We start from the raw sequence: 23702 nt of genomic DNA, 5'->3' as shown, positions 1-23702 counted from the left end.
TTCAAAGCAGAGCTGGTCCGGCGAATTCCAAAAGGTTTACAGGGCCTCCGACGAAGGGGGGAGGCCGGGGGGCCATGGCCCTCTCACTATTTTGCAAAACAACAAAGCTTTTTTTAAAAACCTTTGTTGTGATTGTTATATTTTCTCTTGGCCCCTCCACTTTCCAACCTGCGTCGGAGCCCATGGTTAAAATCTGGAAAGGCCATTTTTTACCCTCCTCCCTAACAACAAGCTGCTGTGGCGGAGCCACGCAGTTACATTCGCGCGAAACGACTGTTCGCGTCCAAAAATGGCGACTGTTCGCAAAGTTGCAATTTCGGGAAAATTCACTGTAAAGATAACAAAGTGGCATGTGAAAAAGGGCCAAGAGGTAGTCAAAGATGCCAACCTTGCAAGCTACATGCAATGCAGTAGTGGCGAGAAGGCGTCCTCGACACAGCCTCAAGAACGGATACTGAAGTCAAGATTTGAAGGAAAGGTTTCAAAGATTCTTGCCGAGCAAGGCGATACAGTATCAGCAGGGTAAAACTTATTGTCATCATCTTTGCAGGGTTTCGTCTGATTGTTTAACTGCAAAATTCACTTCAGTAGGTTATCTTTTTATTTTGTTGATGAAAGGCATTAAGCTGCTCTACTTTCTTTGAAATGAGCATCCCATGCCCTGTTCAAAAGTACGATTCGAAGTCTAGACCAGAGTACATTTAATGTTAATTGTACAACGAAGGTCCAACGGGGCATTTCTTTAAGTACAGCGAAAATATGAGCAGTTGATAAAACAGTATACTCTTATTTTATAAGAACAATTTTATAAGAACACGAGCCTCAAAATTGGTCAAAAGTTAAGAACAAATTAAGAACAAGCTGAGGCTGAGCCACTGTAAAATGCAATTTTGAACAACGTTTTATCTCAAAAACGAGGATTTTTAGCAATGTGTTGGTGCTTTTTCGGTGAATATTCAAACTTCTCAGTTTGTAAACTTTGTCGTGCGCCCGCAATATATTGCTGGTGCACTCAAATTTTCCATCCACGCACTTTTGCATCTTGGCCACACAAAGTCCCTATTTAATAACATTTCACTTTATTAACAATGCAAATTTCTTAAAAGTGCCTTATTTCGAACATGCATAGCAAAATTTTGAAATGAACTTGTTCATGCAACAAAGTTTCCAGTCTGGAACTTGTTTGTAAATGAAAGTTGTTGCACTCACTTTGTTGGCGAATGAGGCCTTAACACTTTGCAATCCTCTTTTTATTGATTTATTCGTGTATTTCTCTTTCACTAGTTTTCTCCTAACTTTCAATTGGTCTTTCTTTCCTTCCTGAACTTTCAAGCCATTCTGTATACTTGGTATGCGCACACCTTACAAATTATTTTCAAATCCCCATCTCCAACATCAAAATATTTCTCAATAAGCATACAGTTGCTTGTTTTTCATCCACCATTAGAAAATAAACGTAAAATATGATCCTGAGGGTTCTTGTATTTGTTAATATCCTTTGAACAAATTATACAAACCCATTGCTAGCGCTTTCCAAGAGAGTTAAAAATGTTTAAAGAGAGTTAAAAAATTACTGAATGTTTGATGGGAAGAGCTGTGGGAGGCTTTTTGTAACACCTATGAATATGTCTTGGTGTTAATCCCAACATCCTTAAAATGACTTCTTTGCAGGCGGTAACCCCCTGGACTAAGAGCGGAACTAATGAGAATGTTGTGAGCTCATTAATTATTCATAAGCCTACAAGAGTCAAAAGTATAATTTTCTTTGCCTTCTATTGTCTCCTTTGCAGTTTAGATATGCCCTCGCAGTAGTACGAATGCCTTATGGATTTAACATAAAATAGACTTTGGGAAAGTCTATACAACCTCAAATTTTTGAAATAATTAAGAACAGTCAACCTGAACTAAATTTCCTGGTTTTATAAAATCAATCTTTATAGTTTTGGCAGACAAGATAACTTTTTAGTAGCAAAAGTCGTTAAAATCTGTCCTACAAAATCTCACTTCAGTTGCTGAGGTGGATTCATCCCACCCACAAGCATTAACACAGCATCATTGTCTTGTGACCAAGCACCAATAATCCAGGCATCTTAATCTTCGTCTGTAGGCAACCAGTTATTTTCATTGATGAAAGTCACTGTCTGCACACAATTATAATGAAGGATATGTGCTGTGAATGTGGAGCTGACCTTCGACGGTAAGAAATATTCTTCTCTATGCATTCATTCATAGCTTATTTTGGTTTAGTAATTAAAACTTGTGTTACTTTTGTACCAGTAGTCATGAATTGTTTACATAAAGAGGATTTTCAATGTTATCATTTCTTTAAGCTGCAGATTACTAATGTTTTCATTTTTGCATGATTTTGCCTTCCAAAAAAGTTTTGCTTCCTTCCAATTCCACATGTGTTGTTTCTTATCAAGTTGCAAATCCAAGTTTTCTATGCATGTTTTCACAGGTGGTATGTTCTAGGAAACATCTCATAAGGCTTTTAATAAACTTTCTGGTTTGAAATTTAAGGGAAGCAAGTATCCCTGGATGTTTAACTGGACCTGTAGCTGCAGGGGTATCGATGGTTCATAATATCCCAGAGCTTCGTGTTAGTTTTGAGGTATGTTGTATTCCCTTGGATATTACTGCTGACCTTACCTAATGTGATACATGACCCCCCCCCCCCCCCACATTTGCATGACCCCCACAACCGCCTTAAATGATCAGGGTCTCTTTTCTGAGGTATTTTTTACTTTGGCTTAGATAATTGGAATGTTGGGTTTACTTATCTGTCTGAGGCAACTGGAGCTAGAATAGCAGGGGTGTCTTTATAGCTGATGGTGGATTTGTTATAAATGACACCTAATTTAATTTTGTTTTTAATACCAAAGTTACTTTTAAGAATTATGATTAAAACATTTACAAGAGCTTGTAGATTTGTATGTAGCAAGCCAGCTTGTGATCAAGTGTCAATTGGTGAAATATTTGATGGAATTCTAGAAAAAACCTTTTTGATGTTATTTAGAAGTAAGTGCTCTGTTGCTATAGGAGGCTGAGAGGATCGCCAGATATGATGAAAGACAGCTCCTGAGAGCAAAAAAGTTGGCACTTATTGTTGATTTGGACCAAACATTGATTCATACTACGCATGAAGCAGTGCCAAGGGACATTCCGGTAAGAGGACCTTTTTCAGACCCCTTGAGAAGTTTTCTAATGACTGTAGTCTACTGTGTGAATGGCGATGTCCAATTTAAATGATAGAATTAAGATCATTAAATGTGCAAGAACATTATTGTGTAATGTATTAGATGGAAGAAAAACAGGATGTTCTCTCCGCAATTTCATTTTGCATTGGTTTTTCATCGTCTTATTGCTTTGTTCCTGACTATTATCGTTTAAATTTTCTTTCGTTGTTGATTTGTTTACAATCGTTACTTTTACTATGTTCTCTATTTTATATCACCCTCGACATGAAGGAGACCCGAACGTAGAAATACCTATGAATTCTTACTGGTGATCTTCAAATGTAAACACATAATGTTACTTTGATATCCTTTTTTCTATGAAAATATTGTATGTATGATTTTTATATCTTTGTGTTACGAAGGACATTTTCCACTATCGCCTTCCGGACCATCCAATCGAATACCACACGAAGGTGAGGCCAGGTGCAAAGGACTTCCTTGAGAAAGCATCGAAGTTATTCGAGCTTCATATATTCACAATGGGATCGAGGATATATGCCCACACCATAGCGAGACACTTGGATCCAGATGAAAAGCTCTTTGCCCATAGAATCAGATCAAGGGATGAATGTATGGATTTCTTCAGCAAGTCACAGGACTTAAGGCACGATTTATATGCTTTTTCATGTCAGCCCAACAAATATCTCTGTCATGCAAGACTCTTTTTGGCACTTTTTTAAGGGATTATAAAGAGTATTATATATATGTGTTGGCTTTGTTAAAGTTTTTGCACCAACAGAAATAAGAAGATTTGTGTCTCTCTTTGTTCTCAGAAATATTTAGGTTGCTGAACTACTAGTTTTATGTTTCAATTGCTTTGTAGCAATTCTAAGTGGGAAAACCCGGAATTTTTTTAAGTTAAATCCTTCAGCGCTTAACTGAGAAACAGCGCATAACTAAACTACCCAAAATCGCTGGTACTCACAAACATATAAGCAAGGACTTTTCATACGTAGTTGAAATTTAGATTGCTTTCTCTTCGTATTGTGATTTTATTAATTGTGTGACGCTCCTAGTTGATCCAAAAATAGTTGATACATAAGTTCATCCCAAAGGTGTTTATTGTTCATCCCGTAAATCCAATATTTGAATGTTTTTTCTTTAGATATAAGATATTAATGCCTAGCTAAATAATCCCATGCTCGAATTCTTCTGATCATTTTGCCTCTATTTCTACAGAGCCTTGTTCCCCTGTGGTGATCACATGGTATGCATAATCGACGACAGAGAGGATGTGTGGAACTTCGCGCCAAATCTCATAACTGTGAAGCCGTACAAGTTCTTCAAAGGGATTGGCGACATAAATGATCCTTACGGGAATACGGGTACCACCGAAGCTCCTGCGCAAGATAGTCAGGCGGATGAAGACAAAGAAACTGAAGACCAGCCGTTGGATGAGGTGGAGGCAGTTGAAAACGGAGTTGGAAAGGAGGATGGGCCGGTTAATGGAGCTGGAGAAGACCGGGATGAGAAGGATGCAAGTGGTGAGAAGAATGAGATGAAGAATGGTGACAATGTAGATGAAACTTCCAACACAAAAGAGCAGTGTGACAAGGCTGATAACAATCAATGTGAAGCAATAGACGCGGATGCCGACTCTAATGGTATGCGGTGAAGTCCTTTCGTTGAATCTACCTTATAGTAAACCCCCCAAAAGAACCTAATCAAGAACCGACAGGAGTTTTCTCCCGTAAATAAATTGTGCTTAAAAATCAATTTTTCTCTAAATAAGGTTTCTCTCTAAAAGAGAATTGTTCCCTGAAGCATCTGCTGTCGCGATGAGACACCCTGATTTCAAGGCATTACCAACCAAACTGTTTTCAAAGAATCTTTTGACCCTGACTCTCCTATATGCGCCCTGAAACAAGTGCAAAGAAGAGTCCGTGATTTACTATTATGATGTACTATTCTGATCAGAAGTTTTAATGAATTCTTTCATCAGGTAGCAAATTAAATTATTGTCTACTTGTATGGATGTTTAATGATAGAGCAACTAATTCAAAGTTAAACCGCGTTCACGAAAGAGCACTGCGATGACTATGCGAATATAGTGAATTAGAGCTAGCCTAGTTGAAGAAAAAATATGGAACTATTCATCAGCACAATCTGCAACTGCTAATGATTGAAATATTCAAATCGTAAAACAATCTAAATCCAACATTTATGAAAAACATTCTTACTGAGAGAGATATTCAATACATTTTGAGAAATGAAAATCATTTGCGGTTGCCAAAAGTGAAGACAACATCATACGGGATAGAGAATATTCAGTACAGAGGTCACCATTTGTGGTCCTCATTACCAAGGGAGATTAAAGATTCCAATACACTAGTGGAGTTCAAATGAAAAATAAAATTATGGCATGGAAATACTTGCATCTGCAGATTGTGCAAAGTTTTCATTAGAGATCTAGGGTTTTTTAGGTTTAGTATGGACATTGTAAAGTAGATTTTAAATTATTTTGTTGATTAGCTTATTAGCTATATGTATTTTTTGTTCTCTTATGCCAACTTAAAAGGAATTGTTAGTAATTATAATGATAATAATGTCCTGACGTGGTATATCTTTTTAAAGATGGTTAAGGATTTAGCAAGCAGGTGTTGGTTGCATTTAGGTTACATTGCAAATAGTCTTTCCGACAAAACCGATTTCAAACTGCTTCTTTTCAAGTTGACCTTTAAGATTGTTAGAAAATAAGCTACTTTATTCAATTGAGATATAACATTTTCTTACTTTTGCAGGAAGTAATCACCCCCCGGATTTGGATGACTATCTTTATTACCTTGAAGAAATCCTTGAACGTATTCATGGCGCATTTTATTCAACTACTGACTTGATAAAAACAAATGGAGGCCTTTCTCGAGAGGATCCGGAGATCGCCAGATTTTGCACTCCGGGAACAACGAATCCGGATACGCGAATAATTGTTCCAGCATTACGTCAACAGACGCTTCAAGGAACCAACATTGTATTTACTGGAGTTGTACCGACAAACGTTCCTGTGAAGAATAGTACAGTGTATCGAACAGCAGTAAGTCTTGGTGCTAAAGTAACCGACAGTATTTTATACCGTAAGAACACCGACAATAGTGTCACTTCTTCAGACTATACAACTCACGTTATTGCTGCTAGACTCGGTACCGAAAAAGCATACCGAGCGAGCAGAATATCCGGTATTCAACTCGTTGGTGTGGACTGGCTATGGTGCTGTTCTCAGAGGTGGGAACGAGTCGATGAAAGGCTGTTTCCTGTCCCCAATCGTTCGCGGGCCAACGGTGGAGATACCCCAGACTTTTCGAAGAGAGGTACGCCTATTCATGTTGAGGCTGAGAGAGTCACTGGAAATAAGACGAAACCCGTGTCAAAGCATAACGAAGAGAGTTTGCTGAATAATAAAATATCAACGGAGGAAGACATTCTAGATTCTCTTAACCCGGTCGCATTCAGCAAAGATGAACTTGATGAGATGGATAAAGAGGTAGAAGAATATATGGCGAGTGATAGCGAAGAAGATCCGGACGTTTTAGGTAGCATATCCGGTTCGAGTAGCAGCGGCCGGAGCAGTGCCAATTCCAGCTCTAGTGGGTCGGGGCGGGATTCAGCCAGTTTAAAGCTTGGAATTACTTTAGATAAGTCAAGAAAACGAAAGAAAAAGCTGCACAATGAAATCCTCGAGGTCCGGAAAAAGAGGCTGGCACTGTTGTCTGAAGGCATAGACGGGGACATTTGTGGCCGTTCCAGTAGTAGCAGCAGTAATAGCAGCGGAAATAGTAACCTTAGTGATGATGATTTTGAAATTGGGGAAGAACTAGAGAAACAAATCGACTATTGATGTGTCTGTTTTGTTATAGTGAACTTTGTCGTATGTTTTTCAAAGTGCGGTATTCTTGTCAGTTTTGGCCTCGCAGAGACTGCAAGCTGGCACCAGTTTAATGTTTGTTTCCCGCGCATCGAGATGCACGTAAAGTGATTTGTACGATCACTTTTGGGGTCGCTTCTACCAGGGTTGTTAGTCGCGACCCCATCCATGGGGTACTATATCGAATTTCCATTTCGATTTCCCTTGCTTTGTTCTTATGGGAAATGTAGCTACAGTGTCGTCACATCAGTGTTTTCGCATGGAACCATTGTCGAGAAATGTCTATGCTCATTTTATCATCTGACTCCACCATGACCCCAGCGATAAACCCCAAAACAATGTCCTTTTTGCATCTGGGGGTTTTAAATGAGTAATTTCAAACCAAAGGAACGCCTTGCAAGTTTAAATTTAAAATGGTGTATAAGCGTTTTGGAAATCCTCCTTTTCATAGACAAAATTATCAAGATACACCAAAACCAAGGCACCCTTTGCGTCCCATTCAACCGGATACTTTTCGTATCCACACATCAAGTAAAGGGTAAACAAACAATAAAACAGACGACCTCCTAAATGCTTTTGTTGATGAAAATAGCAAGTCAAAATGCTATTAAGGGGTAACTGGCCTATATTCCCGTTTTGATGTCCTCAAAAGACGCCTTTCACACACACACATCCTTTATACCCCGGTCTGGGATGCTACGTCGGGATGTTCGTTATTATTATAGTAAATGTGTATTAGCTTGACACTGTCACACTACATCAGTGTTAGCTTGACTGTTTTATGGCTAAATGTACATATCTGATACAATTGAACAGTGCAATATTGAACTGTATCAAGCTTGTTCGTGGCGTTTTTGTATTCATTTTTGGTTATATTAACCATTGGCGGCAATTATTTGTGCGTGCCTGTACAACCCATTAGCGTATATAGCATAGATGTCAACTTTGCAGAATTATTTTTTTGCCAAGCCCCCTTTTACTTGCCTACCCCCACTTATTACAAGCCAGTATATAATTGTAAATAGAGTAAATAGTGACCTGAATAACCCTAAATTTTAAGGAGGGCTTTATTCCTATGGGCAGCTAGACAATTGGGGTGGCAGCTGATTGTATTTAGAGACCCGAGACATGAAGAGTTTGACTATAAGTATATAACTATAGCTGCGATGGTAATTAACTTGTACGAATATGACACGATGCCAACGTAGAGGGGTGCAAGGGGAGGGGGAGCAAGAGAAGAATGGAAGAGGATTAAGGAAAAGGACGAGAAGAATAGGGCGAGGGGAGAGATTATGTCTAGATTTGTTGTGTTGTTGTTAAACTTGTTCCAAATTTTTTTGCGATGTTATGTGAAGTTGTAAAGTCAGTATTCAATTAAACATAGTTGAAATCAACGTATCCATGATGAATTGATTTTTTCTTTCTCAGTCTGCTTGTCCATTTTACCAGTGGCGTAGCGTGAGCGCAGAACTTAGGCATGCGGTAACATAAAATATACGGCTATGTTGAATAAATGTAATGGTAATTTCAGTTTCTAAAAAATACAAGCGGTAATTAATGATAATCGTGATAGCAAATTTTGATTTTCAAAGTAACAAATCATTTGTACTCTAATTCTAATCAATCAAGGTGTCTATTCTTAGCATCAGAGGCTCCGACAGAAGTTGGAAATGGAAGAGGGGCCAAGGGAAAAATTATCACCCATGCGAAAGTTTTTGAAAAATACTCAATTGTTTAGCAAGACTTTTCAGAATAACTCCTAGTGCTAAAACTGCTTTGCAAAAGATTTTATTCTTATTCATATTCCTCAAGAAAAGGCATCACCTAATGCCCACCTAATGTAAGAATTTTTTATGCTATAATGAAGCTGGGGATTCCCGCAAGAAGGAGCTCTCCACATTGCGAAATTGTTAACACACTGCAGAGCCTAAGCGAACAGGAGCAACAGTTTCTGCTCATTTTTTACTCTCATAGTTAACTAAGATAAAAATAGTGAGCTGTGAGAGTTGTTAGAATTGAAGATGCTTCCATGTGTAAAGTTTCAGAAAGTTAGTCCCGGCAAATCATCATGTATTTAGCAAGGCTTGCGCTCAGGTCTACCGCATGCCCTGGTCCGTAAATTCTGACTATACTGGCAAGTCTTTTGACTTGAATTACGGAATGCGGATCATGACAAATAGACTCTGACCCCACTTTGACGAAACTTTTTCTCTTTTCAACAGTCACAAAGTAAAGAAAGGAAAATAATTGGATTTGAAATGATGTATCACGCAAAGAGTATTCGCAAAAAGCAGCTTATAGGTAGAAAAATGTTGTGGATTATCAAATATTTGGAAAGGCTTGCGCTCAGGCCGACCGCAAGCTCCAGTCCGGAAAATTCTCACTTCTCTCAAAAGCTTCTTTCGAGTTGCACTGAAGCTGCATTGGAGCATCACATGTTTCTCTTATTTTGGACAGGCAAAAAGAGTGATGTGGAGGGGCTTCAGTTTTTCAGATTTTTCGAATTTCATAATTTTTAGCGATCTGTTTACTTGGAAAAATAGCCAATTGGGGCCAATTGGCCTGTTGGCGCTAGAGTTCACTGCATGCTGCTCATGACAAGAAAGAGAAGCCGTTTATTGCGGAAATTGTTATGCATTGAAAGTGTTGCAAGAATTTTAGAATTTGTCTATAAATTTTTACGCTTGCGCCGCAAGCGTAGCATACATAGACGCTACGCCACTGCATTTTACATTCTGTTGCCCAGCTCGAAATGTCTCTACAGAAACAAATGGGTATTTCAATGCAAAGCCAAAGGGACAGCCTATTAGTACTAATTCCTTCAGTGGTGAAACTGACCAGCATCAGCACAGACGATAATGTGCATGATATTTTGGACAGATTTATGGCAGAAGACCCGTGCCACGGGGTCTAAAAGTTCTAATTGAGGAGGTAGGGCTTGAAAGAATTAGTCTGTTTGAAAAGGGACTCAATTTGAGAGTTTACCTCATCAAAAAAGGGAAATATAGTTTGTTTACTGTATGGCCTAAATAAATAAACACTTTACTCTGTTAATTGTTACCCTTTTATATTTACCTATGCAATTTTTGCAGCATAGCATGCAGTACCAAAACTCCTTGCCTGGCTTTTCCATCTCTTCACTCCCGCGTTCTCCCGCGGTGAAGCCGCTTCGCACCTGTTTTGATCTTCGCGCACATTTTGCGTATTGTTTATGCGATGCTGTGGCCTAGGCGTATTGTGGAAAGATGGCTGACAAAGAATGAAAACGGAATTGACGCATACAGAGTATCTGAGGTTTATCTAAATTGTTTGTTCTGATTTAATTTTTTCTTTTCATTGTTTTATGCTATAAGATGACTTATCATGAATTCTGAACGAAATTCTTTATGTCAGAATGCGAGAAGTCAATCGATGATTTTATAAATTGTATGATAAGAAATATCCCCCTATAAGACGACTCTAAGATCTATTTAGAATAACTTTATGCCCGATTAGGTATTACTAATACTAAAATTTCAACAACTTTCATATTTGTTTTCAAAAGATTTGATTAAGTAAGACAACAATGTTTTATAATAAATCGAAATGCTAACTGGGTTCATTTCAGATTTGATATTTTTTGCTTTTATTGTTCATTGTTAATTGCTTAATTGTTCCTGATTTTTAAACTTACTTAAGCCTATTTATGTATGATACTTTCAAAATACCACCAAGGGGACAGTAGGCTCTGATCCCTCAAATGTTAGATGTTATAGAAATCTTGTAAATAACTTAGTATGCCAGTAAGTATGTTTGAGTTGAGTGGAGTTGAGGTGTGTTTGGGTGAGTTGAGTTGAGTTGAGCTGAGGTTGAGTTGAGATGAGATGAGATGAGATGAGATGAGATGAGATGAGTTGAGTAGTTGAGGTGAGTTTATTTGAGTTGAGGTGAGTTGATTTGAGTTGGGTTTGAGTTGAGATACACACCTTTGTTGTGAAGTGAAAATTACATTACAGGTTTAATGATAAACTGAGGTGAAAAGATCTTTACTTCTACCCTTCAACATTATTTGCATTTATTATACTTTTAATAACATACTTTAGCAAAGGTCATTGTAATAAATATATATTGTTGAGATAAAAGAGTTTAATTTGAGTGCAGTTTGAGCTAATACAGTATTAGCTCAAACACTGTTTATCTGATTGTTGAGTGAGGCTATTTGGCTGCTACTCTGATTTTAACATTGAATGCAACTAAAATAAGGTAATTTTAAGTGTACAGCAGAACAACAATCGGTGCAGGCTTTAAATAAACCATCCATCGATCAATGTGTTGCTCCAAACCTGGCAAGTCCTATTTAAGGTGTGGAGAACACAGAGCCAACATTTTGCTACAGCAACAAATTCCATTGAAATGTATAGAAAAAGCTTAGTTCTGGAAATGTCCTATGGTATTTGATGCTCTCAATGATAAAGGGGGATGTCATGGTGGTGGCCTGCTCAATGAATGTATAGAAAGTTGGTGGAAAATTGCCTAAGCATGGTCACTACAAACTTTTCCTTAATGTTTTGCGAGCATCAGGCACTTTATGACAGCCTGGTAAACAGTAATTTTCATGATTGTCAAGTTAAATTTTTCATAAAACTTGCTATAAAAAGGTATTTGTTAAACATGATCTTATTTATTTGAGCTGACATTTGTTTCCTAAGGCTGTGCTATTTTTTTAGATGATTGAAATTCCATAAAGCTACCAAGTTACATTTTCAAAGGAAAAAAAGAGCTAGAAAATGCCTTTAACTGAAAGGCAACAGATGGCGCTCCTTTTGGAGATGTCTGCCAAAGAATTCCAGGAACAAAAAAAAGATAAAACAAAGAAAAGCGGAGAAACCTCTGGGAATAAAAGATCCGGATCATCAAAAGGAGAGATGCATAAAATTAACAAGAGGAACAAAAGAGGAGAAACACAGCTTCATCTGGCTGCAATCAAAGGAGATGTAGATGGAGTGCGTAGTTTGATAAAGAAAGGTGCAGATGTCAATATCACTGACCATGCAGGTAAACGGGATACCGATTTTGCAGTTTGTGGCTTTATAAAATTTTCTGCATAGTTGATGAGACCATCAAGATCAGGGCTAGGCCTAGAAGGGTGGAAGATTCACAGCATTGTCAATGTCTTTTAAGAGAGAAAAATAATCATTCAGACCCCAAATCCAGTCTCCATTTCTTCCTAAAAATAATGGATGGCTAATGTTTATTGTAAGGTTAAGAATGATCTTTATTCTTTCCATTGTTGGTTTGTTTTGGATGTTGGCTTAGGCTTTGATTTGAAAATGTGACCAGGTGGCTTGGATGATATAGAAGCAACCTACTGTTTTGCTGGTTGTGTGTCTGAATTCCTGAGATGGCTCTTCTCTCTGTTAAATGTGACATATAAATTCACAGACAGCAACCTTACCACTTTCTGCATTCATACATTAAACATTTTCCAGACTGGACCCCACTACATGAAGCATGCAGCAGAGGGCATTATAAAGTAGTGAAAATGTTGCTTAAAGCTGGAGCTAATGTGAATGCAAAGGGACTTGAAGGTGACACTCCTCTTCATGATGCAAGTTCTAATGGACACCTTAAGGCAAGTCAGAAATATTTGAATTCAATTTGTTTGTCAAATAAAACAATGATTTTAAGTTTGAGAGTGATATTTTGTTGTATAAAGCCATGTATCAGAGTTCATGCAAAAGAGAAATGTTTCTGTTCATCTCGTTGTTTGCATATCTTGTGCCATCTTGCCTGCGCTCTGTTCTATCCTGTCCACCTTTTTGATACCCAGTATTCTATCTAAGGCACCAAATACTGACAGCAAATGACATAACTCCATTGTTGTTCTGAGAAATTCTACATCCATTATGCTTTATAAATCATTATGGAATCTCTACAGGCTATCAGTTGCAGTAATATGTATCCTGAATAAATTCTTAGATTTTCACTGTTTAAGCAAGATCAAGAAGAAATTTATAAAATACACATATACATATATACATGAGTTGTTTACTCACTGTTAATGTAAGTCCAATTATTTCTATAGATAGCCAAAATACTTTTGAAGTTTGGTGCAGATCCAAGTAGGAAGAATTACAGTTTAGAGAATCCACTTGATGTTTCAGCCTCAACAGAAGTTGATGCTCTACTTGAAGAGTTCGCATCTTTAGCAGAAATAGAACGAGGTGACTTCCGATCACGACAACTGAATTTTTCATTCGTTGACAATTTACGTAGCTAAATTTATCAGTTCTTCATCCATCGTTTTTTTGGAAGAAGAGCATAATATCTGCATGTGATAATTTATTATAATTGATCTTAGATTACATATTGGAATATTTATGTATCCATTTTCAAGTAAAAATTTGCAAATGTGTATGGATTTACTAATTTTTTCCTGTTGTGTAAACATTTCTTGGCAGAAGCGATTTGTCAATTTTTGGCTGCACTTTTTGGGTAGTTTTATTTTTCTAAATTTTGTTTCATTTATGCATTATTTGCTTTTTTAGAAAATTACGCGTTTTCGACGGAATCTTCATCTGAATCCAGCTCAGAAGATGATGTTTCTAGTGTTAGAAGTTCAGACATTGATCATTTGCAATCGAAAAGTACAGCTTTTATGAAAGAGAAACACGACAGAGATAATAATAATGAAAATTTTAACGAAGATGGCGACGATGAGGGAGATGATGACGATGATGATGATAACGAAAATAACTTCATTCCACGCCGTAAACGCAAATCGAAGCTTTCTCGGGTGCCAGGCTCATCTCAGAAGCGAATAATCTCGGATGATGATGAAGATAGTGATGATGATGACATCGAGTTGTCGCGTATTTCTGAAATGGTCAAGCGAAAAAAATTAGCGATGGCCGAAGAATCAGGAAAAGCAAAACAACCTGAAACAGGAATTTTGGTCAAAGGTGAAGGTGAAAGCCCCCGTACCTCAACACCGAAACACGGACTGTCAGAAATACCTCCGGAGGAAAAACCCCCTCAAAAAAATTCTCCATTCTTAAAGAAAGTCGAAGGGAAACGAAAGTTTTCAGAAAATGACCGTGAAGTAAGTGTAGGCCGCCCAAGGAAAAAGTATAAGCGAAATGACAAGAAAATATCTTCAGCAAGTAACTTCGAAGAGGGGTCGTCACCAAAAGGACAGGACAGCACAAGAACTCAGCCAAGCTTTGGCACCAAAGAAAATGATTCGAAAAATGGTGAAAATATTGAGAAGGAAAGCCATTCTGGGCACAGCGATGGTGACGCGAAAGACGAAAAGACGAAGAACACCAAATCTTCTGGTAACAACCCTTACATAAGTGATATATCTGATGCAGAAGAGGAAGAAGAAGGGACATCTTCTAAATCTCATGACAAAATTACAAGTGATATGTTCCGTGCAAACATATTCACAAATGTTCTTGATAGACTTTCAGATCATGGATCCTTGAACGAACCTAGCTTGTCACCTGTAGTTCAGTCAGATGCGGCATTGGCCCAAATCGATGGCGAGAAGAAGGAACAATGTAAAGAAACCAAAGGTGATTGCAAAGCAAGCAGCATTTCAGAATCAGAAATTACGGATAGTTTGTCTCAAAGATCTGATACGGTCTTAAGTAAAATCGATTCAGGAACTGGTAAGATTCAAAGCTCTCCAGAAGAGAGCGATCTTCAGTTAGATAGATCTTTCGAAACGAACAAGGCAAACAACAGGAAAACGGCTGCTGACACGCAAGGTAAAAAGGCCAGGTATCTAGAAGATGGTACATTATCGGCTGATTCTGGATCAGAAGAAAGGAAAACAACGGAAAGTGCAGCAAAACCCATGATAAATTTTGATTCTTCAAACCCGGAGGCTCTGAAGAAAAAGAAAGATAAAAAGATTAAAATACCAAGCTTGTCTGGGGATCAGGAGGCTGAAAGTCATTCTAAGCTTTCAAAGAAGAACAAGAAAGATGAAGTTTCAAGAGACTTTGGCGAGACTATTGAAAAGAGCATAAGTAAAGACATCTCTAATGAAGGTGTAAAAATAAAAAGTGCTGAGAAACTGCTTAAGAAATCTAAGAAGAAGAGGAAAGAAGAGATGAAGGGAGAAGAAACAGAAGACTCGTCACGGTTTGATTTCAGCCGGAAGGGTAAAGACAAGGATAACTGCTCAAAGTTTGAAGACAGAAGTGAACCATCTGTTGCTGCTAAAGTGAAAATACACGAAAGTGGGTCAGACACTTTACCGGAGAAGGAAGAGCCCCTGTCACCTATTCAATCGTCAAAGCCCAAAAGTTTTAAGGGCAAGTTCTCCGACAAGACTTCCAAGGGCGCTATAGAATCGCAAGAGTCAAAAAATGATGAAAAGGGGAAAGAGATTAAATCCCACACACCTGTCATGAAAAAGAAGATCAAAAATATACAGAGTCAAACTTCATCAAATGAGCGATTCCTTGAGTCAAAAGCTGACGTGTCCAAGGAAGAGGAAGTGAATTCAAGCAGTGGTGTCGAGACTCAGTCGTCCAAGAATAAGAATTTGAAAATAGACCAGTTTTTATCAAGTAGTAGTGGTCGGACGTTGTCTGAGGGTTCCAAGGATAACTCTACAAAATCAAGTTTAGACGTAGCTAAAAAAGTCAAAAAGGAACCTGGTGCTAAAAGTGAAAAGACTATAAAACCCAAAGATAGTTTAAAAGAAATCCAGAAAGATCAAAAGAAGATTTTGGCCGATAAAGATGGAGACCCTCAAAGGGGATCACCAGAAAAGCAGAAAAAGTCTTCACAAGCGAAAAAATTCTCAAGCAAATTGAAAGATGGCAAATCAGAATTCAAGAAGACGCAAGATTCTTCTCGGGAGTCTGAAAAGAGTATGCTCAAAGACGCAAGGAAAAATGGTGGAAAGGAAGTTCCAGCTGAAAACTCACGGGACAATAAAGTAATTTCAGGTGACAGTCAGCTGAAAGCCTCGCCTGTTAAAGAATCCAGGGGAACCTCTTTGAAAGAGCTGAAAACAACACCTGTTAAAGGAAGGAGAGAGAGCAAAGAAATCGATTTGAAGATCTGGGATTTTGGCCTACAAAAAGTTGCTCCACCAAAGGTTGTAAAAATGTCGAAGATTAAAGAGCAGAAAAGAGCCCAATTAAAGGAGAATAAAGCGAAAAAAGAATGCGATTTGAAGGCCACTGATCAACAACAGACACCAGATAAGCTTAAGAAAACTGAATCTGCAAGCAGAAACCTTCAAAGCTCCGTCGAGAGACCTGATAATAAAGAGTCGAAATCTAAAGAACCTGTTGAATCTAAGCGTGAGTCTAAGACTGAAGCTGTCCTTGTGACTGAAAATGCAGTTGTAGGTAAGCCCGCTGAATTGAAGGAAGATGAAAAGAAATCAGGGTGTAATAAGAAATTGGAAAGCATAAAAGCAGAGCAGCAAGACGAAGATGATAAAAGGGATGATTCTTCTCTGGGTTTGAGTAACAGAGAGGCTTCTCTGGGTATGGGTCTAGGTTTGAGCAACAGAGAGGCTGAAAAATCTGGTTTTAAAGACGTGAGAGCCCCAGAAGAAATTGATCTTGCTGGTGATAAGGCTGCTGCTACCGAGGATGCAGACAGGAACACTGAAGTTGAAATGGAGCATATTGGAAAGATTGCATTGGAAGCAAGCGATGCAGTTTCAATGGACTCCCCCTCAACATCTCAAGTAAAGCTAGAAACTACATTAGGAAGTACAGATCCCGTTTGCAAAGTAACGTCTTCAAAGGAGGAAATCCCATCGCCTTCTTTGCAACAAAGTGCAGAAGAAGAGTTTAAGTGTGGAGATGCAGTACCAGTTGAAGCAGATAAACAGCATGTTAAAAATGGCACGGAGGATATAGACAAACAACATGATAATGGCGAAACATTAGATGAAGAAGATAAGGAAAAAGTATCATCAAATGAAGCTGAAGTGAAGATGGAAAATAGTGATGGCTTGCTGCTTAATGATTTTGGCGCAGGCAGTGATTTAGAGGATCATCTGGGACCGTTTCATGGCACAAAGTTGGAGGAGACAGACATTGATATCAAGGAGCTATCAAACCCAGAAGATACACTCAAAATGTTGACACAAGAAATGCATGGACAGGGAGCCCCTGTGCAGGAGAGTAAAGTATCAGATCAAGAAACCCATAATGTAACAATGACTGGCCATGATTTTACGATTTTAAGCGAACAAATTAATGAAAAAATTAAGCATCTCAGTAGTAGAAGTTTTGTTTCTGAATTGTCAGAGGAAGAGAAGCATATTGTTAATATATCTATGGAAATGGCAGAGAATCTCTCTCAAGATGCTGATCATGATGAAACAAGGATTAATTGTAATAGTACTGAGGATGATAGTTTGAAATTCAAGTCTTCCGATATGCTAAAGAGCTCAAACAGTGAACATTGTACGTCACCTTCAAAGCAATTAACAGACCTTGAACAACCGATTTCACATTCAGAAGGACTCAGTTGCAATGTTACAAATGAAAACAATGAAATTATCCCCCCAGCCACGAATCTTAGCTCAAGTACTAGCGATATAACTGTCGATGTAGAGAAACACCCAGCTAGTACACAGTCCTCGCCTGCTGTTTCACAAACAAGTTCTTCCCTAGTTTCCAGCCATTTACCTGTTTCAGCTAGAACGTCATCAACGAGATCGCGAACAGTTGACTTGGAACCTCGTGGAATAGCCCAAGTTGTTGCTGATATTGACCTTAATTCTATTCCTCGCTGTATGCTAGAGAGCGGTAAGCCCCCCGAAAATGCAGCTGTTTCTGAGTCTGAGTCAGGCCTACAAACCCCTAGTACACCAAATATGAATGTTGCGCCCGCTACTGACGAAAAGCAAACAAAAGAATCGGCTGGTCTCCTTACTCAAGACAGCAACAGCAGCAGCAGTAGCATTGATCGTCTGAAACGAAAGTCAGCTGTTCAAGGCCAGTCGTTGACTTGGAGAAAAGCAATGTTCAATGAACATCATTTTACAAAATTGTCCGTGCCGAAACATTTTCATGATTTTTCCCTCATAACAGCCGACTATTGGCAAGAAGATCCGAAAAACGCAACGATGGTAAGATCTTTTTGTAGTGTTAAGTATTTATACCGAGGAGAGGGGGCGCCTTCATCTTTGTTTTTGGTAGAATTTGGTTTACATTAAAAGCTCCATATTTGGTCATCAATTTCTTTGACGTATTGTTTCAAAGCTTCTTTAGTTGAAAATCATTGCACCAGTTAATCATAAGGAGCCTGGTAACAGAAGAAGAAATGTTGATCCTAGCCTCAATTTCATACAGTCTCGTTCTTGTTGGTTGCCATTCATGGCATTTTATATTTCTCTTACATTCAAAGTTTGATAAGGCTGAAATATCACAACCTGGGAAAGATTTTTAGACATAGAAAGACTAATGAAATAGAGAGACAATTCTGTGAAATTTAGCTTGCCCAATACTTGTACGCTCTATTATGAGAAAGGGAAAGCTTTATCGATAACAAAACTTTCTTTCTGGCAACCTAAAAATGACAAAGAAAACTAGAAAGCTGGAATTTTATTTTCGTATGAATTTTAACTTCATGGTTATAAGAATTATATGTCACAATTTATGTCTTATTTATTTTCTGCAGACGTCAGATATCGAGCATAAAGAAGTTAAAGAACTGAAAGAATCGCACGCAGTTGAGCTGGTATTTCGATCTTTTTGTCTTCATTTGTCTTTTTGTCCTTACTTTCCTTTGTTTCTGCTCAATCTCACCTAGTCAAGTGATTTTTAGTTTTGTCATTGCCGCACTTATTTTTGACAAGGAGCAAATTGTTTCTTTTGGTATATTTTCGAAACTCTGTACATCATTTTTCTTTTTCGAGTTGGACTTAAGTTTTTGTGCGCACTACAAACCTAGTAAGTTTATGACTTGAAGAAAACTGATCCTTGTTACAAAGTCAACCTGGGTCATCAGTTTTGTAGCGGTAACATGTTCTGGACTCTTCATTTTCCTAAGGCCCTGTATGACGGTCAGAAATTTTTATCAGATATTCATCAAATATTGATATTGTAAAAAGTAGGGATTGATTTTCTTCGAAATTATTCCAAAATGTGATTTGAATATGGAGAGGATGGTTGAGTTGGTATGGTTGTGGACCACAGATCCAAGGATCTAGGGTTTGAGTTCTTGACTTGACCAAAACATTTACATAGAGTGAGGGGAGTTGCCAGCTCTCTGCGATTCCAGGCGAAGAATTCACGAGGTGTGGTCCAACGAAAGGAAGGACCATGACATTGCTTGATAAGCACAGCTACCTTGGGATGCTAGGTAAAGACAAATGCCAAAAAATCAGGAAAGTGAAAAATGTGAGCATTTTTTGGCGGTTCAAATTTAGAAATGACTTTGAAAAAAGCAAGCATTTTACAACATACTTGAAGCTTTTTCGTCTGACACTCCTCAGACGCGGTATTGGCTGGACAACTATACCGGTAATGCGCTCACGTTTTTCTGATTGGCCTATTACGATTCACAACTGGGTATATATTTCCCATCTTGTTCTTATAGACCCTTATACTGACATTTAACACTCTGAGGAACGTCAGATGAAAAAGTTTTTTCAATGCCATTTTAAAATGAAGAATATCATACAATAGACAGTGGCGTCGCGTGACCATTTTCGCTGGGGGGGTGTAAGAGGTGCAAAACCATATTTTACCGACAGAAATTCTTTTGTTACATTAATATTCTGCTATAAATTTAATTCTACCGACAAGTTCTCTGAAAGGTGTACACCCCCCCCACACCCCCCCACCGCACGCTACGCCCCTGACAATAGAATATTCAATAATGTTAATAACTGGTGAATATCTGATGAACAATCTGACCGTGTAGCAGGGCCTCAGCACCCCTTTTCTGTCAGATAACTCCTTGATAATTCAGTGCCGTACTAAATGCTATTCTAGATATCCAGTTGGTAATATTATTGTTTGTTATTGTTGTTTCTTCAGAAAAGGCTACATCTGTGCATGGAGCAGGAGCTTGTTCGTGTTGAAAGCAGATACCAGTCAATGTGCAAAAACAGAAAAGTAATAAGCGCTTGTTCGACTGTGATGTATCAGAAACTAGAGCAATACTCAAAACTTGTAAGTGCTGCTTAAATATTGTTTTGCTTTGGGCTAAATTATTTAAGATCCCTTTGCAAAGAGTGTCATTTTTTGTTCTCAATAGTACCGTATATTGTCTGAATAATATACGGTATTATTGATTTTTTATTGATAACTTATTTTTCCCTTGCCCTGTCAATAGAATGAGCATTCTTGGGAAACCACTTTTGATGGATTGCTATTTTCTTAGATGGATTGTTCTTCTCAAATAGAATCTTCTTTACCAAGTTGTTTTTATTTTGTGTTTTCATTGCGTATTTCTTTACAATTGGGAAGTATCAGTTGGAGATCTTCAGAGTTGATTAGGTTCTGAAACAGAATTCCAAGCCATAGTTTAATTTTTTTGTTTTTTAATCCGTTACCTTGAGATTGCATTCAGGCAATTTACCGAGCCCCTTTAAAAGGTTTTTCAAAATATTGGGTATAAATTGCTTTGTTGGTTCCGTACTTATCGAATTATGAAGTTGAAAGTGACTTACGAAAGATTTTAAAGGGATATTGAAGGAAATTGATAAAGCTAGGGGCCAGTTCATGTAAGCACACTTGTCCTACCTTTCAGCTCATAAACAGGATCTCGTTTGTACCCCACAAAGATTGAAATTACAAACTTGAATAGGAAGAGTGGATTTCACCTCCCAGCCAACAAGCTGGAATGTTGGATAAATTTGCTTCTATGAACCGGCCCTAAGTTTTCGACTGGAGAGTTTGTGTTAAGTGAGTTTAATATGAAGGGTACTTTAAAAGTATCGTTTTGATTTATTAGAAGCACATTCACTATGCGTCATTTTGACTTTGTGTGACGTCATTTGAGGTGAGAAAGTGAGAGTTTTCAAAGTAAAGCTGTATCCAGGTAAGCATACATTTTGCTGTTTAGAAATGTAGTCTGATTCCCTTTTCATCATACAGAATATGAAAAGCACCAAAAAGACACAAGAAGAAGCCAGTGTCAGCAATGAAGAAGTAAGAAGGAATGCCATTAAGGAAGTGTTGGACAAGTATATAAAAAAGGAGGTGAGTGCATTTATGTGTTGGTTGTGATTAAGTGGGCCAGCTAAGTACCAGCAGCTTGGATTGAACACAGTTTATTGTACTTCATGGTACTAAAAGTGTACTAAATAATAATATAATAATATTAATAATAAAATAATGATGAAAATGATAATAATAAATAATAAAAATAATAATAAAAGAACAGAACAAAATGGCAAGGAGATGACGTCATAATCACATATTTTTGAAAGTTTCTTATTTTGACAGAACATAACCCGAGAGAACTCTATGAATTACTCTAAATTTTGCCAAATCAGCTAGATCTGTTACAGATTCCTGATATATCGTTTCTAAAAGCCCGAGGTATACCAGTGGATTTTTATGTTCATTCTGATATGTGATCAAATGTGTTGTATGACGTCATAACTTTGCAAATCTATGTGTTAACCTAGCAATGCAATTTTACATTTGTTCGTTTCTCCTGAGTTCCTGGATAATTTTTTTTGCTCTCAACTGAACATAGTTTTTAGAGACAAATTAAAATCAAGGGGCCAAGGAACTTAGAGCTTTTTATCTATGTTCACAGCGATAAAGCCCTGTGAAATATAACTTGTTTTTACTTTTACCTAGCATCCGAAAGAAATATTTAGAAAAAGAGAAGCTCTGCGTATCGGGCAGTATCCTGGTCCTTTCTCTCGACGTGACCATACCTCGTGATTCCTACGCCTGGAATTGCAGAGAGCTGGTGACTCCCCTCACTCGATTCATCCACACATCTATAAGTTTTGTTTTATTAGGGCGAAATATTAGTTAAATCTCTTTTGAAATGGAATTTGATAGTATAAGTCGCTCATTTTATTTTGTATGGCATATCATCGATTATTTGTATCAGTTCCTTTTGTTCATTATTATCACCAACCCAAGAACCTTGATCATGCATATCCTGAAAGGCCATGTAACCAAAGTATCTTTTTGTAGGAGGATATGTTTAAGAGGCAAGAACAAGAATTGGCTGCTTTGGACCGTCGTATAGCAGTTGAGAAAATACAGCGACTTAGTGCTGAGGAGCTTTTGCGAAGGCATTGTCTCAGAGAACGTATTTTATGAGTTTTATATCATGTGATTTGAAAAGTTGTATATTTTAGTGGGTTTTAATGATATTTTACAGGTAGCCATCCTTCTGCGTTTTTTGTCTATTTGTGACCTCTCCAATTCAAGCTATTTGTTTCAGCTGTTTATCGTTAGCAAGGCAATGCCTATCAATTCTTTCAAATCCTAATTGTGTGCAGAATATTTTATTAACATTAATCAAAATTTACAATACAATTTTACTAGTAACGCTACGTACAAAAAAGCTTTATAAGATTACAAAAACGACGCCACAAGTTTGCAATATACTATGACTAACCCGTGGCATTGCAAAAAAGTCAAAAATTACAACTTGTGCTGTTCTGTTCAGACTTGACAAAGTCTTGAGTCTTGATTGAATTCTAGGGAGACTTGACAAAGTTTTTAATTGGTATTAAATTGCATCCTCGTGTTCTTTTAGATCATATCTGTCCTTTGAATATTGTGATGTCATTTATTAATACAAATTATCATTTTGACATGTGTACCCATCATATGTAATGCAAGGCCAAAAAATTTGGCTGATAAGTATAAACAGGGACAATAGACTCCAGTTACAGTCAAACCAAATGTTGCTTCAAAATGTATGACTGTAAACAAAGTGTGACTGTAAGCGGAGTTAAATTGAATGATTTTGCATGTTTGGGCCTAAACTTCATTTGACTGTAACAGGTAATTTGACTTTAAGCGGGGTGACTTTAAGTTGAGTTGATTTTAACAAGATTCCTCTTCCCTGAAGTAGGCATCAATTACCTTTCAAAGCCACCGGACAATTGTCAATAAACATATTGCCATTTGGTTCACAAATCACTTTTGCTTTTTTCACACCGTCAATCTTTGCCAAAGATAAAAAAGATGCAATAAACAACCAAATTGTGATATTTTGTGGGAAACGTTCTCTAGGCTCAGTAAATTAGAAGACCTTGTTGAAAATTTGTGCGTATCATTGGTAGAACTATTGTACACAATACTTTCACCTCGCAGAAAAATTTTTGTCCTGTTTCCTAAGTTCCCAGAAAAGAAAATTGGGGTTTTCGGCATTGACTGGTTTCAACATGGGGATTCCAGTTCTGTGATCCTTTTTTTGAAAATGTGAAGATAAAAATTTCCGTACGTCTTATAACTATCGACTTCGCTCTTCACTAATTCGTCCTTTGAGACTTTTAATATATTAACAACACATTTATTAACAGACTTTTAATTTAGTTCTACATTTACAATTTGCCATGAATACAGACGCCAACACGCCACTGTCAGCCAGCACTACTGCAGCTGCTGATACCATCAACGTTATGGTCGACTCGATTTGCTCGCAATTGCACT

The 23702-nt window shown here is 37.7% G+C and overlaps 2 protein-coding genes across 2 annotated transcripts; both read left to right on the top strand.

The window, feature by feature from the left end:
- The first annotated feature begins 243 nt into the window (after positions 1-243).
- Positions 244-9672, top strand: LOC148957505 (RNA polymerase II subunit A C-terminal domain phosphatase-like). The gene is made up of 7 exons (XM_089115197.1): positions 244-522; positions 2108-2197; positions 2521-2611; positions 3040-3165; positions 3599-3840; positions 4416-4840; positions 5978-9672. Exons 1-7 carry the CDS (start codon positions 290-292, stop codon positions 7066-7068), a joined length of 2298 nt encoding a protein of 765 aa, XP_088971323.1. The 5' UTR covers positions 244-289; the 3' UTR covers positions 7069-9672.
- A 562-nt stretch (positions 9673-10234) lies between these two features.
- LOC148957504 (uncharacterized) lies at positions 10235-22426 on the top strand. The gene is made up of 9 exons (XM_089115196.1): positions 10235-10389; positions 11802-12129; positions 12564-12706; positions 13160-13298; positions 13623-18190; positions 18742-18801; positions 20106-20240; positions 21168-21272; positions 22230-22426. The coding sequence occupies exons 2-9, from the start codon at positions 11862-11864 to the stop codon at positions 22356-22358; spliced, it is 5547 nt and encodes a 1848-aa protein (XP_088971322.1). The 5' UTR covers positions 10235-10389; positions 11802-11861; the 3' UTR covers positions 22359-22426.
- The last annotated feature ends 1276 nt before the right edge of the window (positions 22427-23702 follow it).

Source organism: Rhopilema esculentum, unplaced genomic scaffold, assembly GCF_057945365.1.
Source record: "Rhopilema esculentum isolate cy_ngs unplaced genomic scaffold, ASM5794536v1 HiC_scaffold_23, whole genome shotgun sequence".
NCBI classification, from domain to species: domain Eukaryota; kingdom Metazoa; phylum Cnidaria; class Scyphozoa; order Rhizostomeae; family Rhizostomatidae; genus Rhopilema; species Rhopilema esculentum.
Note: the sequence above shows the minus strand (reverse complement) of the source record. Positions and strands in the feature narration are given on the sequence as shown.

Excerpts from the sequence above, each read along its gene's own strand:
- LOC148957504 (XM_089115196.1), top strand. The coding sequence starts at position 11,862 with ATGCCTTTAACTGAAAGGCAACAGATGGCGCTCCTTTTGGAGATGTCT. Across the intron at positions 18,191-18,741 it reads ATCCGAAAAACGCAACGATG|ACGTCAGATATCGAGCATAA; the intron begins GTAAGATCTTTT and ends TATTTTCTGCAG. Across the intron at positions 21,273-22,229 it reads ACAAGTATATAAAAAAGGAG|GAGGATATGTTTAAGAGGCA; the intron begins GTGAGTGCATTT and ends ATCTTTTTGTAG.
- LOC148957505 (XM_089115197.1), top strand. The coding sequence starts at position 290 with ATGGCGACTGTTCGCAAAGTTGCAATTTCGGGAAAATTCACTGTAAAG. Across the intron at positions 2,198-2,520 it reads TGTGGAGCTGACCTTCGACG|GGAAGCAAGTATCCCTGGAT; the intron begins GTAAGAAATATT and ends TTGAAATTTAAG. Across the intron at positions 2,612-3,039 it reads AGCTTCGTGTTAGTTTTGAG|GAGGCTGAGAGGATCGCCAG; the intron begins GTATGTTGTATT and ends CTGTTGCTATAG.